We start from the raw sequence: 12,593 nt of genomic DNA, 5'->3' as shown, positions 1-12,593 counted from the left end.
GCCTGCGGACTGAAAAGGTCCCGGGTTCGATTCCGGTCAAGGGCATGTACCTTGGTTGCGAGCACATCCTCAGTGGGAGGTGTGCAGGAGGCAGCTGATCAATGTTTCTCTCTCATCGATGTTTCTGGCTCTCTATCCCTCTCCCTTCCTCTCTGTGAAATATCAATAAAATATATTTAAAAAAAAAAAGAATAAAATTATTTTCTAAAAAGTCACGGCCCCTTCGGGTGGTGTTTCTGGTGAAGACTAGCTGGAGTACCGAGTCCAGGCGCTTCTTACCTCTTCCACTTGTTTTTCAAATACGTGGGGAGGGACGTAGGGGCCTCTGCTGCCTTCAGTCAGACTTCGTCGACAATACACTTACCCTTGAACCACGTGGCATGCCCCCAGCCAGTGAGCTCTAAGTGGTGGAGGGACAGGACTGAAATTGCAGCACCCTCCTCGCCACCCCACAGTGGTCCTCTCTCCCCATTTCCTGCCGTGTGTTTCATCATGGTAATTACCACCTCTGACATACAGTAGGTTTTGCTTTTTTTATTTTTGCTTATTGCCTGGGCACCCGTTAGGATACAGCTTCATAGGCCATCCTCTGCATTTTCCCTGCTCATTTGCCCAGTGCCTAGAACGAGGTTTGGCACATGGTAGGTTCTCAAATACTGGAATGAACTGCACTGCACAGAATTCCACAGAGTAGGGGCTTTGTCTCTGTGCCCACATTGGTCATGTCTCTGAGACTTTGTTGGTTGGGATGGGAGCGGAGGGAAAGAAAAAGCCCGAAGTTATTCTGCTGGCGATTTGTACAAGGAAGAAATTTGGAAACGCCCAGGAGGTTGAGGTTGGGGAGTTACGCACAGCTTCACTAACTCCTGGCTTGGCCCTCTGTGGTCTGGCCCCTCTGCCTGCTGTATTGTGCCCTGGTACGCGCCATAAGGCACACCTGGTTTCCTGATTCAGGGTAGTGTGTTGTGGTGGCAACAGATTGTTGGGAGGACCAAAGGGTCTTGGGATCTCCTGCTTCAGGCACCTGTAAAATGGGGTGTCTTCACTCTGGCTGGGCTGGCGGGAGTGTAACCCAGTCCTGAGAGAACAGCCTGAGAGATGAGCTTACCACCCTTTTTCCAAGTCGGGGATCCTGAATCCGAGAGGAAGCCATTTCCAGAGATGGTTGATGGGCAGGAGGTTTGGCAATGTGATGGTGGATTGACTTTCCCGCAGGGACAGCCGGGGGCAGGGGGCACTCGGGGAGGTGTGTGGCTCCGTCCTTGGTGGGATCTGAGCATCCTGATGCTGAAAGCATCTCGTGAGCCTGCGGGTTCTGTCTTTTCCCTTCCCTTAGAGATGGAATCCCTCCTTACCGTGTGGGGAGTAAGAAACAGCTCCAGAGAGAAATGCATCGCAGCGTGAAGGCCAATGGCCAAGTGTCTCTACCTCATTTCCCGGTGAGTATAGCCTAGAGGGGGAGGTGACTGTTTCCAGCCACGGAGAAAAGGGGTGGGAGGAGGAGGGGCATAGAGACAGTGGGAGGGGCCGTGCTGGGCCTGCTGGGAACAGGGTGGGAGGGAAGACCAGGCAAGGAGTGCTGGTTCGTTGGGTTGTGATGCTGAGCAGAGGGGAGCTTGACATGACCTTCCTGAACCCTTCCATCTTCTCCGTTCATAAAAGAAAGTTCTCTGTGAGAAAGAAACGAAGGCCGTTCCTCTGGGAAACCAGGACGTGATAGCAGATCATCCACGCTTCTCCTTGGTCTCCCTGGAATGGGAGCGTCCTGAGGGCAGGGAGTTTTGTCTCTTCTGTTAGCCTCCCTGTTTACAAAAACGAACAGTGCCTCGCACATGATAGGTGCTTGTTGATTGATTGATTGAATGAATGAGGAAGAGGAGGCTCGAGGAATCTGCTTCCTGTGGGAGGAAAATTTCATCCCTGGGACATTCTCGTGTGGACTGCATGGCTCAGTCGTTCCCATCATCCATGTGTCTACTGACTTGGCCATTTCTCCTGCTGACCTGAGGCCCTGGAGGGCAGCGATAGATAGCATCGTGTCTGTTGTCAACCCCAGCACGCGGCTCCGTTCCTGCCGTAGGCTCTGCACCTAATGCGTGCTGAATGAGCGAAGTGCTGGCAGCGAGGGTCACAAGAGCCGCTTCCTGCGGTTGCGATGAGAGGCCAGCATGGCATGAAGGGTCCCTCTGCGCCCTCCGTTCTCTTGGAGGGCAGCCAGTACGTGCCCCCTGTACATTTCAGGAGCTGTGCTTCTGGCAGTGCTGAGATGCAGGTTGCAAGGGTGCTACCCCTGGGGGCGGGGGCGGGGCAGCATCTGTGTGTACGAATCCTTCCCGAGGATCCAGTTGGTCCTTAGGTTATGTTGCATTTGGAAAATTAACACTTGGAATTGCTACTTCTGAATTGCATCGGTGCACGGATTGCAGCCGGAGCAGCTCTCTGGAACCTTGCACAGTCTGGGGCCGACGGAGCCTTGTCCTAAAATTAGCACATTAAGATTGCTTTCTGGGGACCTCCAGCATCTCCCTCCTCAATAGCACTACCCCCCAAATACAACAGTATTGATGATACGAAAATTTTTTTTGACGGGGCAGGGGTATATGTGTATTAATAAAGAGAACGTCTAACACCCAGGCTTGTAAGTTAGAGGATTTTGTCCTGGGGTGTGCAGACCAAGCTCTCCAGGAGGCGGCCCCTTAGTGGGGTGGGGGAGGGGAGCTGCAGGGAGCCTGCCTGTGTGAGAAGGACCATCTCCTACAGAGGGGGGCAGGCTTTCTGTCCCCTCAGCAGGGTCTGCAGCTAAATGGTCACCAGGCAAGGCCCACCCATCTGTGGGGGGGGGGTGCTGGCCTGCCACGTTGGCTTTCTGCTGCCCCCGCCGCAGCCCAAAGAAAAGGGCAAAGCAAGAGGGAAATGAGGAAGGAGGCTGGACTATGGGGAGGAGGGTGGGCGGGAGGAGGGTGGGCGAGATGACAGGAGGAGAGAAAGCCAGGCGGCTGTGGGGGTTCTCTCTGTTTGCTGCTTTTGGCAGGCGATCTCGGTGCCTTTTTATATTCCGCACTTGATTTGGAGATGTTCCCTTTCCCTTGATAGAGCAGCTTCAGGCAGCCAAACTCAGCAGTGTTCTGCTACTAGCCCGCAGCAGCTTTCTTCATTCTCTGTACAAAGAGCGGGGAGGGGGCGGGGAAGCAGGCAGATCTAGGACAGTGTTGAGACAACACCGCCTCAAAGGTGCGCAGTGTGCGGCCAGGAAATAAATTACCGCTTCTTCTGATCCGGCCACGTGACTCCCTTTCTTCCCTCCCTTTGCCTCCCCCCCACCTCCCTTCCAATCTTATTTTTTTTAATTTCCAACTCCCTTTCTGTTTAGACTCTACTTTTTATTCCTTGAGTTGGTCTCTCTCCCCTCCCCACCTCAGAGGCTGCCTCTTTTTTTTGATGTTTGACAACAGTCTTTGAAGATTTTCGACTTCAGAGTAGCTACTGATGGGCTGGTTGTACTACAGAGAGAACAAGCAGGGCCTCTCGGAGTGCGACCAACTGCTCCTGCCCAAGGCAAATGCTGGTGGGGACCATGGCGCTCCATGAGGCCACGGCACCAGCACATAAAGCTCCCCGGCAGCCCGGCCGCGCTCTGCCTGGACCTGGAGCCACCGAGCACACCGCCAGTCCGGGCAGCTCCGGCACAGCCACCACAGGCACCGCGCGCCCAGCCGGCTAAATGTGCCCGCCTCTCTCCCTGCACCCCGTAGAGAACCCACCGCCTGCCCAAGGAGATGACCCCCGTGGACCCCGCCGCCTTCGCGGCCGAGCTGATCTCCAGGCTGGAGAAGCTGCAGCTGGAGCTGGCGAGTCGGCACAGCCTGGAGGAGCGGCTGCAGCAGATGCGTGAGGTAGTGCTGGCCCGGCCCCGCCCCGCCCGATCCCCATGCCTGCCAGGGTCCCCCCTGCTCACGGCCCCTTTCTGCTGCCTTCCCGTCCAGGATGAAGAGAAGGAGGGTTCCGAGCTCGTGCTGGGCTTGAGGGATGGAGCGCCCCCCCAGCACCCCCTCTCCCTCCTGCCCTCCGGCAGCTACGAAGAGGACCCGCAGACGATTCTGGACGACCACCTGTCCAGGGTCCTCAAGACCCCGGGCTGCCAGTCCCCCGGCGTGGGCCGCTCCAGTCCCCGCTCTCGCTCCCCCGACCACCACCATCACCAGCCGCTGTACCACCCCCTCCTGCCCCCCGGGGGCAAGCTGCCCCCCGCCACCGCCTCACCAGCCGGCTGCCCCCTCCTCGGGGCCAAGGGCTTTGTGACCAAGCAGACCACGAAGCACGTCCACCACCACTACATCCACCACCACGCCGTCCCCAAGACCAAGGAGGAGATGGAGGCGGAGGCCGCACACAGGGTGCGCTGCTTCTGTCCCGGGGGCCCTGAGTATTACTGCTACCCCAAGTGCAAAAGCCACCCCAAGGCTCTGGAGCCCGGGCCTGCCGAGCACTTCGGGTAAGTGTTCGGGAGTGGGCTGTCCCAATGGGGCTTCTCCCAGCCACAGCCGTGGGCAGTTGTGGGGTGAGGTCAGAGGTCATTTTGCTTCCAGGAAGGGGGGCACAGGGTAGGGAGGCAGGGGGAACAGGTGCATCTCACCCCCCCCCCCTCACCATCCTATCTGTCCCGTGGGGGAGTCCCAGAGAGGTAAGGGGTGTGGTTCTTGGTTCCCCGCAGTGGCAGCCGAGGCAGCACCCTGCCCAGGCGCAGTGGCAGCGCCGCCGAGCCCGGCCCGGCCCTGGCCACCAGGGAAGGAGCGGGGCTGCAGCTGCCCAGGGAGGACGGAGACAGGGCGCAGGATGTCTGGCAGTGGATGCTGGAGACCGAGCGGCCGAGCAAGCCCAGGCCCCATAGGTAAACACGCCACCGCCGGCGCCACCCCCAGAGGGTCGGGCAGTGGCCGGAGGTATTGTGGGGTTGGCTATTTTTGCAGTCGGCCGGAAACAAATGTGACTGTTTGCTCCTGCCGTCTTAATATTAAGCGTTGGCCTGAGCAGACCACAAAAATGCCATGTTTTGGCAACGCCCCCTGTCTGTGTTATGGTAGTTATTTTTTCTTCTCTCTGAAGGCAGAATAGAGAAGTTGCTCTTGAAGTCACATTTTCCAGTTTTTCTAACCCAATTTCTTTTTCCTTCTGCTTTCTCTCTCCTCCCTCCTTGTTCAGTGCCCAAAGCACAAAAAAGGCCTCCCCCTTGGAGTCTGTCCGTGTGCCCCCCGCCGAGCGAACCAGCCGGCACCACCTGTGGGGGGGCAGCGGCGGGCACTCCCGAGCCGCCACCCGCGCCCACCTGTTTACCCAGGACCCTGCGATGCCTGCCCTGACCCCTCCCAACACCCTGGCCCAGCTGGAGGAGGCCTGCCGCAGGCTGGCTGAGGTGTCCAAGCCCCCAAAGCAGCGGTGAGTGGGAGCGGCGTCCGAGGCGAGAGGCTGGCGTTGGGGGTGGAGGGCGTGGATGGAGACCTGGCCTATGGCTAAGGGAAGGGCCTTTTTCTGGCCGCGTCACACTGTCCTCTCCAGCTTCTAGAACTTGTTGCCTTTCGTTTCATTCGTCCTGGAGAGCTAGCCGGGATCTGTGAGGCAAGTCCTGCAGTCATTCCTTCAAACCCCATTCCTTTCCAATGCCCGGATCATGGAGGCTGGTCCGAGGAGCAGAGGAGAAGCCATGACTGAGCATGTGGGGACTCGGGGGCCTGCAGCCCTCTGCCTGGCTCGCAGGGTCGGCCCCGGGTTCCCACAAGGGCTCGGGAGGGCCGTTCCCAAGGCCTCTTCCAGGCCTCCCAGAGCCACTGCGGACACTAGGCCTCCGCTGGGTCTCGCATGGCTGCGAGTGAGGTCTGTGTCTGTTTACAGGCCACAGACAGTCATTTTCTGTCTGCTCCCTGTGGGCCCTGGGGATGCAGGCTTCCCTCTGACCCCTTTGCTCCGGCTGTGTCCTCAGGTGCTGCATGGCCAGCCAGCAGAGGGACAGGAACCACTTGGCCACTGGTCAGACAGGAGCCACGCCCTTCTCCACCCCAGGCCTGGCCGCAGAAGAGTGAGTGTCTGTGCCGAGACCACCCTATGGTTTACATTTCACGGGTGTTCATGATGGGCATTTGGCGATTTTCGAAAACCTTTTTGAACATGTAACCACCCTGATGTTAACGTGTTAGTGACAAGGAACAGTAAACACAGCTGTTGCCATAAATTAGGATCCTGAAAAGTCTGCCTGGACTGAGCCACACACTGTGACTTGCACACAAGTGTTCCTCCCTCGAGTGCCGAATGGCTCAGGGTCCCGGCTCACACTAATCAGAGGCTGAGGCCTGAAGCCTCGAGCGGATGGATCAGAGGGTCCCCAAACCCGGATGTGAACGTCGCCCCTGTAGCTCGCCAGTTAGCACGCGGGAAGCCTCTGTGTCACACGGAGCAGGAAGGTGGCTGCCACGGTGGCAGCGATGGAGGGAGGGCGACCTTCATGGTTTTGGTTGAGGAAAACAGCATCTCCCCTAATGGCGCTGTGATTCCTTTTGTAAATGTGCCCTTTCCCCACGTGGACGGAGAGGCCTGGCTTCGTATGATGACAGGATGGCGCGTGTGAAGAGAAATCTGCTGGAGAGAGCTGACCTGGGTCTAAATAATTAAAGTGGTTTCTTCTTAGCTGCTTCATCACGAGCAGTGAGCAGTGTTTGAAGTCCTGAGCAAGCCACCACCCTGGGCCCTTTTGTGTTAATTGGTTGACCTTAGTCTACCAGCTGTTCCGGCCCGAGCTTGTTTTTGTTTGTTTTTAAGCCATTCTACAAAAACTCCAAATAAATGGGGGGGCGGGGGTCGAAATGACTGGGCTCACCCCACACACACTGGGGGCTCTGGCTGTGCCATCCCAGGAGGTGCACGGAGTGTGTCTCCAGTGTGCCCTGAGCATGAGTGTCCTTGTAGCTCTGTGATAGGAGGCACCCCATTTGTGCTGACCTGAAAGAGACTGCTCTGTCCCCCTACTTCGTAGTAGGAAGAGAAACAGGAGCAATTTGTTCAACCGAGGGATTTGCCCCTGCCTGTGCCCCGCACGGTGACCTGGGGTGAACTGCACTCACCAGAGGCTGCCTCTGATATGGGGACCCCTGCAGCCTCACTTTACCTCTGGAGACAGTGTTTGGAGAGCGTGTGTGCATGCGTGTGTTTGCGTGTTTGCTCGCTGCCTTCAGATGCTGAGCTTGCTGTGTTGCATCTTATTTTCAGTCACAAAGAGCCAAAGAAACCAGCAGGGGTCCACGCGCTCCAGGCCAGCGAGCTGGTCGTCACGTACTTTTTCTGTGGAGAAGAAATTCCATACAGGAGGATGCTGAAGGCTCAGAGCTTGACCCTGGGCCACTTTAAAGAGCAGCTCAGCAAAAAGGGAAATTATAGGTAAGAGTCCCGTGGCTTCTTTCTGCTCCGGAGTTTGTTAGCTCAGAACCGAGAGCCAGAGTGACTGCCCTGGCCTGGCCAGCCCTGGGAGGGGCCACGCGTGCTTAGGAAATGGGAGGCTGGGGAGGCCGTGGGAGTGGGCTGCCGCCTGCCGCTCCGCCCTTCTTGCTCCCTCGCTCCCTCGCTCCCTCACCACTCTCAGAAATAACGCAGCAGCAGCAGCAGCAGCAGCAGCAGCAGCAGCGGGGAGGGCTTTTCTCACCAGGTGAGCAGGATGCTGAGGAGAACGGTGGCAGGAGGAGAGCTGGGCTGGGACCCCCTTATGGGACTCTGCCTGAAAGAGAGAGAGGTGTGTGTGTGGGGGGGAGGGGGGCGGGGGGAATAGAGAGAGACGGACACACAGCCCGATTAGGGGGCCAAAAGACTGCTGTCCTGGCTTGGGTGTCGGAGAGACGTCCACACACTGAAGGCCTGGGGAAGGGCAGAGACCATTGCCTGGAAGTGCAGGCAGTGTTCCTCTTACTCCGCTTTCCTGCCTGAAGAGCTGCCTTCCTCCGTCTTGCCAGTCACGTGAAGCAGGGTGCTGTTCTGTCATAACAAAGGGGGCAGGCCTGGCGCGTGTGGGTCAGTGGTTGGGCATCCATCTATGAACCAGGAAGTCACGGTTTAGTTCCAGTCAGGACACATGCTCGGGTTATAGGCTTGATCCCCAGTGCGGGGCGTGCAAGAGGCAGCTGATCAATGATTCTCTCTCATCATTGATATTTCTCTCTTCCTCTCCCTTCTTCTCTAAAATCAATAATATTTTTTAAAAAACAGAGGGGGCAGGACCTGTGGGTGGACACTGGGTGGACAGGGGTCCTAGGAAGGGAACTTGCCCACGCTCTCGGCTTCCTTTCCCACTCTGCCCAGTGGAGATGCCCACCCAGGCCTTCCAGGGACCCAGATCGGATTAGAGCTGAGGGCCCCATTTCTTGTTCCTTTTCCCCTTACCTGGCGACAGGTAGTGACTCCACCTTACCTCACCAAGTCCCACCTGCCCCTCCTCCGTGGCCTTCCTCCCAGGGGACTATCTGAAGGCCTGGGACGAGGGGCAGGCAAGTACTTACCACCTGCCAGGTGGGCAGGGGCTCCTGGGCCCCAGCACCCGGGACTTCCTGAGTAGCCACCTCCACCCAGCCGCCGGTTTGGGCAGGGGCTGAGGGATTGCTGTGTCAGAGGAAGGGGTGGGGTTCGGGTGGCTGAGGAGCAGGGTGTGGAGCTGGCTTCGGTCCTTCCCGAGGACACACCTGGGCTGAGACGGTCGGAACCTATCAGAGGCGTGGGGAGGGGGCCTGGCCACCGCCGCCTTTTTATCTGGACGGACACCAGGTGAAACTCATTCCACGAGTGCGCCTCCAGGATCCGTTTTGATCTCGGCTTTGAGTCGGCCGGACTTGGGGGAACTGCAGGTGACCTTCAGGGACAGGGGCCACGAAGCGCTGAGCAGAGCGGCTGCAGGGGAGGCTGGGCGCTCAGCCACTCTGGCCACATCTGGCTCTGATTTCTTTTCCTAAGGCGCACTTAATAAGCCTGGCTTTGAAGCTGGGCCGGCCTCCCCTTTAATGCACAAAGACTTGCACAAACGGTCCACGCTCACATTCTTTACTGATTGGATCAGCCTGTGGCCAGGCCCCTCCCAGCTCCTTATCGCTCTGCTGGCTCTCCTGGCCAGAGCGGGCTCCCCTTCCTCCTGGGTCGTGGGGGCACAGGGTGCCATGCCTCATCCCCCCCCCCCCCCGGCAGGGGTGATGCTCCAGCATTCAGTTCCCACCCCCACACCCCCCACAGGAAAAAGCCTGGGGAGCGGGGGACCTGGGCTGCGTTGAGTAATCTCACCGTGGCAGAGGTTCAAAAAGAGAACAGCCCCTCTCGACGTGCCAGACGCTATTGGTGCCAGATGTCAGAAGAAAGCGGAGTTTGCCACATAGAGCGTGTTGCCCTGGAAAAGCCCGCTGCTTGGGGGAGAGGAGGGCAGCGAGCACGTTTGAAGTCCTGGGGGTGGGGCCGAGGGAACATCGCCTCTCTCCTTTCTGGAAGAGGGTGCAATTATGTGAAAGGTTGTGGCGTGTTTGCCATGAAAGCCAGCCTGGTGAACCCGAGGGGGTGGCGCTGGGACTGAGGGTGGCATCGGAATTGGAGCCTCTCATTTGGGAAAGTAACCTTCCCGCCACCCGCCAGAGTGTCCTGTGCCCAGGGCCCCTCCCACTTGCTCCCCATTCCCCCCAGCCCCCTCCACAGGCAGCGTTTACACCACTGGCCCCTCAGCACCGCGCTTCAGCTGGGCCGGGAGCGCTGCAAACAAAGGGCCTTGACTAAACACAGCTGTCTGACTTGACTCAGTCTTATCTCCCAGGAAAGTATTTGGCTCGCCTTCATTAAAGAAGAAAAAAGAACAGCACACACCAAGGGGAACTGATTTTAAGAGAAAAGACAAGAACAAAATACAGCCGTAACCCTGAGACACAATTGGATTTTGTAGACAGGCCCCCGCCGCCCGCCCCTCCAGGGGACTAGGTGTGTTTAATCCAATGGAGGGGTGCCCCTCGCTGGGGACGGGGAAGGAAGGGGACTCTGAGAGAGGACGCCCTTTCCGAAGGGGACTCTGAGAGAGGCCGCCCGGAGAGACTGCTCATTTGAGTCCATACAATTAAACAGCCTTAGAAGAAAACAGGCTGGGGTGGGATAAAAGAAACATTTAATCAATGGGCATAATAGAAGGGCCCTTCATGTTTGACCCTGGAGGGTGGGGGAGGGGGGGTGGCTGTCCCATGGCTGCACCAGAGACCAGCCGGTGGAGCTGGCAACTGGGTGCCGGAGCGGGGGAGAGGGGGAAAGGTCAAGAGGAAGTCGGCCACGTCAGGATGGCTGGTCTGGGGTCTCTCAGGGTCTCCCCTTGGCTGCAGTGGCAAATGAACTCTAGGCCTGCTTTGCCCTTCCCATCCCTCCCTCCCCCCATAAAAAAGGAGAAAGAAACAGCTGTACTCAGCAAGGTGCGCTTTCCACAGCGTGCGTGTGGGTGACGGCAGCAGTTCCAGGTTGAGGCCGCAGCCTCGGAGCTGTTTGCCAGGCAGACCTGCCCAGGCTGCCGCTCGCGCGCGCGGTGCCCAGCTCTGCTCCCGAGTGACATGCCTGCCTGCCTGTGCCCTTGGCTCGGGGAGCACGGGTCCTCTCGGTCAGATAAGGGCCAAGGTCTGCCTTCACCCCGGCTGCAGCCGAATCCTTGGGATACCTTAGTGTTGCCCTACGTTTCTGTCAAAGCAGAAAATGCAGTTTTACCCAGATGCTTTTTGGGTTTTTCCTTTTAAGGTATTACTTCAAAAAAGCCAGCGACGAGTTTGCGTGTGGCGCGGTCTTTGAGGAGGTCTGGGATGACGAGACGGTACTCCCCATGTACGAAGGCCGGATCCTGGGCAAAGTGGAGCGGATCGACTGAGTCTGCGGGTCTGGCCGTGGCCAGCCGTGGGAGCCCCACAAGCGGTCTGGGACGTGAGCCACCGCCATGCAACACAAAGAAGGAATTAAAACAAAACAATGAAGACAAAGTCTGGGGAAGAGTTGGCCACTGGGCCTTCGGGGGGTGGGGGGAGAGTGGTTTTTCATTATTCATGAGCTGGGTACTGAGATAAGAAAAGCCTGAACTATTTATTAAAACCATGACCACTCCTGGCTATTGAAGATGCTGACTATATCTGAGAGACTGCCATCCGTAATATATGACTTCCTAGGGACCTGAAATCCATAAACTAAGAGAAACTGTGTATAGCTTCCCTGAACAGGAATCCTTACTGATATTTATTGAACAAGTGATTATCCCTGGCCCCAGTTTATGGATATGCTGCTTACGCCACGGAAGGGGAGGCAGGAAGTTTTCGGGGTTCTATCCACACGTGGGAGCTGAGCTCGGGGTGCAGGCATGGTTTCTTCGTTAACAGAGGGATCGCGCTCCGCCCTGCGTTTTTCTCCAAGTGAAGATAGCATTTCTAGGGGTGCCCTGCCACTGACTGACACAGAAATCGGTGCGTTTTTTTTTTGTTTTGTTTTGTTTTTTCTGTGCTGCTGTATTTTGTCAAAAAGGTCTTGAGGTTTGATGTAACGTTGCAACATCACCGCCACTTGGGGGTCACCTTCTTGGATGTTCATTGCTGAGTACAGCTGTTTCTTTCTCCTCTTTTTTTATTGGGGGGATAGGGGGGATGGGAAGGGCAAAGCAGGCCTCCTGGGGGCCCCCAAGTCATCCCGTAACATCCCGTAGCTCCCCACCAAGGCCCAGCGCTCAGTGCCCAAGACCCATGAGAACCTCGTGGTTCAACGTGCATCATTGGAATGAATCCTTCTAGCCCCCCCAGACCCCCCTCCCTTTTTTTTTATTCTGGGCCACAGCCATTCTGGAAACCACCCCCCGCCCTGCAAAGGAGCGAAGAGCTGTGGGAAGACCTAGCAGCACCTTGTCCTCCAGACACCTTCGTTTGTCCTCGGGTTTTTGTATTAAGTTAATCTGTACATTCTGTTTGCCCCGTTGCCTGTACTATATGTCTGTATATATCGTCGGCGAAGGAGTATTAATCCACTATCTCTAGTGCTTGACTCTGAATCAGTACAGTACCTGTACCTGCACGGTGTCCCCATCCGTGTGTCGCCCTATATTGAGGGCTCGAGCTTTCCCTTGTTTTTTGAAAGGGGTTTATGTATAAATATATTTTATGCCTTTTTATTACAAGTCTTGTACTTAATGACTTTTGCCATGGCATTTTGTTCTACTTATACTGTAAATTATGCATTATAAAGAGTTCATTTAAGGAAAATTACTTGGTACAATAATTATTGTAATTAAGAGATGTAGCCTTTATTAAAATTTTATATTTTTCAAAATGCTGGCCTTATCTTGGAATTCCCAGGGTGGGGGCGGGGCAGAGGCAGCCTGTGTGTGTGGTGTGTGTGAGCCCCTGCTTCGTTTCCCACCTGGACTTCTCCCAGCCACGCTCGGCCGGCCCTGGGATCTGAAAAACATTCCTTCACCTGGGAGCCGCCTGAGGATGCTTGTGGATCAGACTGCAGACAGCGTTTCCCCAAACGCCTTCCACCATCTCATCCGCCCCTTCCTCCCAGGCAGGTGTCCCAGTCAGGCCAGG

At 56.7% G+C, this 12,593-nt stretch overlaps 1 protein-coding gene across 2 annotated transcripts in view; it reads left to right on the top strand.

Annotated features, from left to right (window-relative positions):
- AXIN2 (axin 2) overlaps positions 1-12,329 on the top strand; it is a 29,798-nt gene extending 17,469 nt beyond the window's left edge. The window contains exons 4-11 of one of the 2 annotated variants that reach the window (XM_080682465.1): positions 1,337-1,439; positions 3,753-3,893; positions 3,984-4,492; positions 4,712-4,888; positions 5,200-5,433; positions 5,975-6,070; positions 7,255-7,422; positions 10,771-12,329. In XM_080682465.1, the coding sequence (XP_080538591.1) occupies positions 1,337-1,439; positions 3,753-3,893; positions 3,984-4,492; positions 4,712-4,888; positions 5,200-5,433; positions 5,975-6,070; positions 7,255-7,422; positions 10,771-10,897 (1,555 nt within the window). In that variant the 3' untranslated portion in view covers positions 10,898-12,329. The remainder of the gene's footprint in view (positions 1-1,336; positions 1,440-3,752; positions 3,894-3,983; positions 4,493-4,711; positions 4,889-5,199; positions 5,434-5,974; positions 6,071-7,254; positions 7,423-10,770) is intronic. The other variant, XM_080682466.1, reaches the window with a different exon arrangement.
- Positions 12,330-12,593: the final 264 nt, after the last annotated feature.

Source organism: Plecotus auritus, assembly GCF_963455305.1.
Source record: "Plecotus auritus genome assembly, chromosome: 7".
Taxonomy (NCBI): domain Eukaryota; kingdom Metazoa; phylum Chordata; class Mammalia; order Chiroptera; family Vespertilionidae; genus Plecotus; species Plecotus auritus.
Note: the sequence above shows the minus strand (reverse complement) of the source record. Positions and strands in the feature narration are given on the sequence as shown.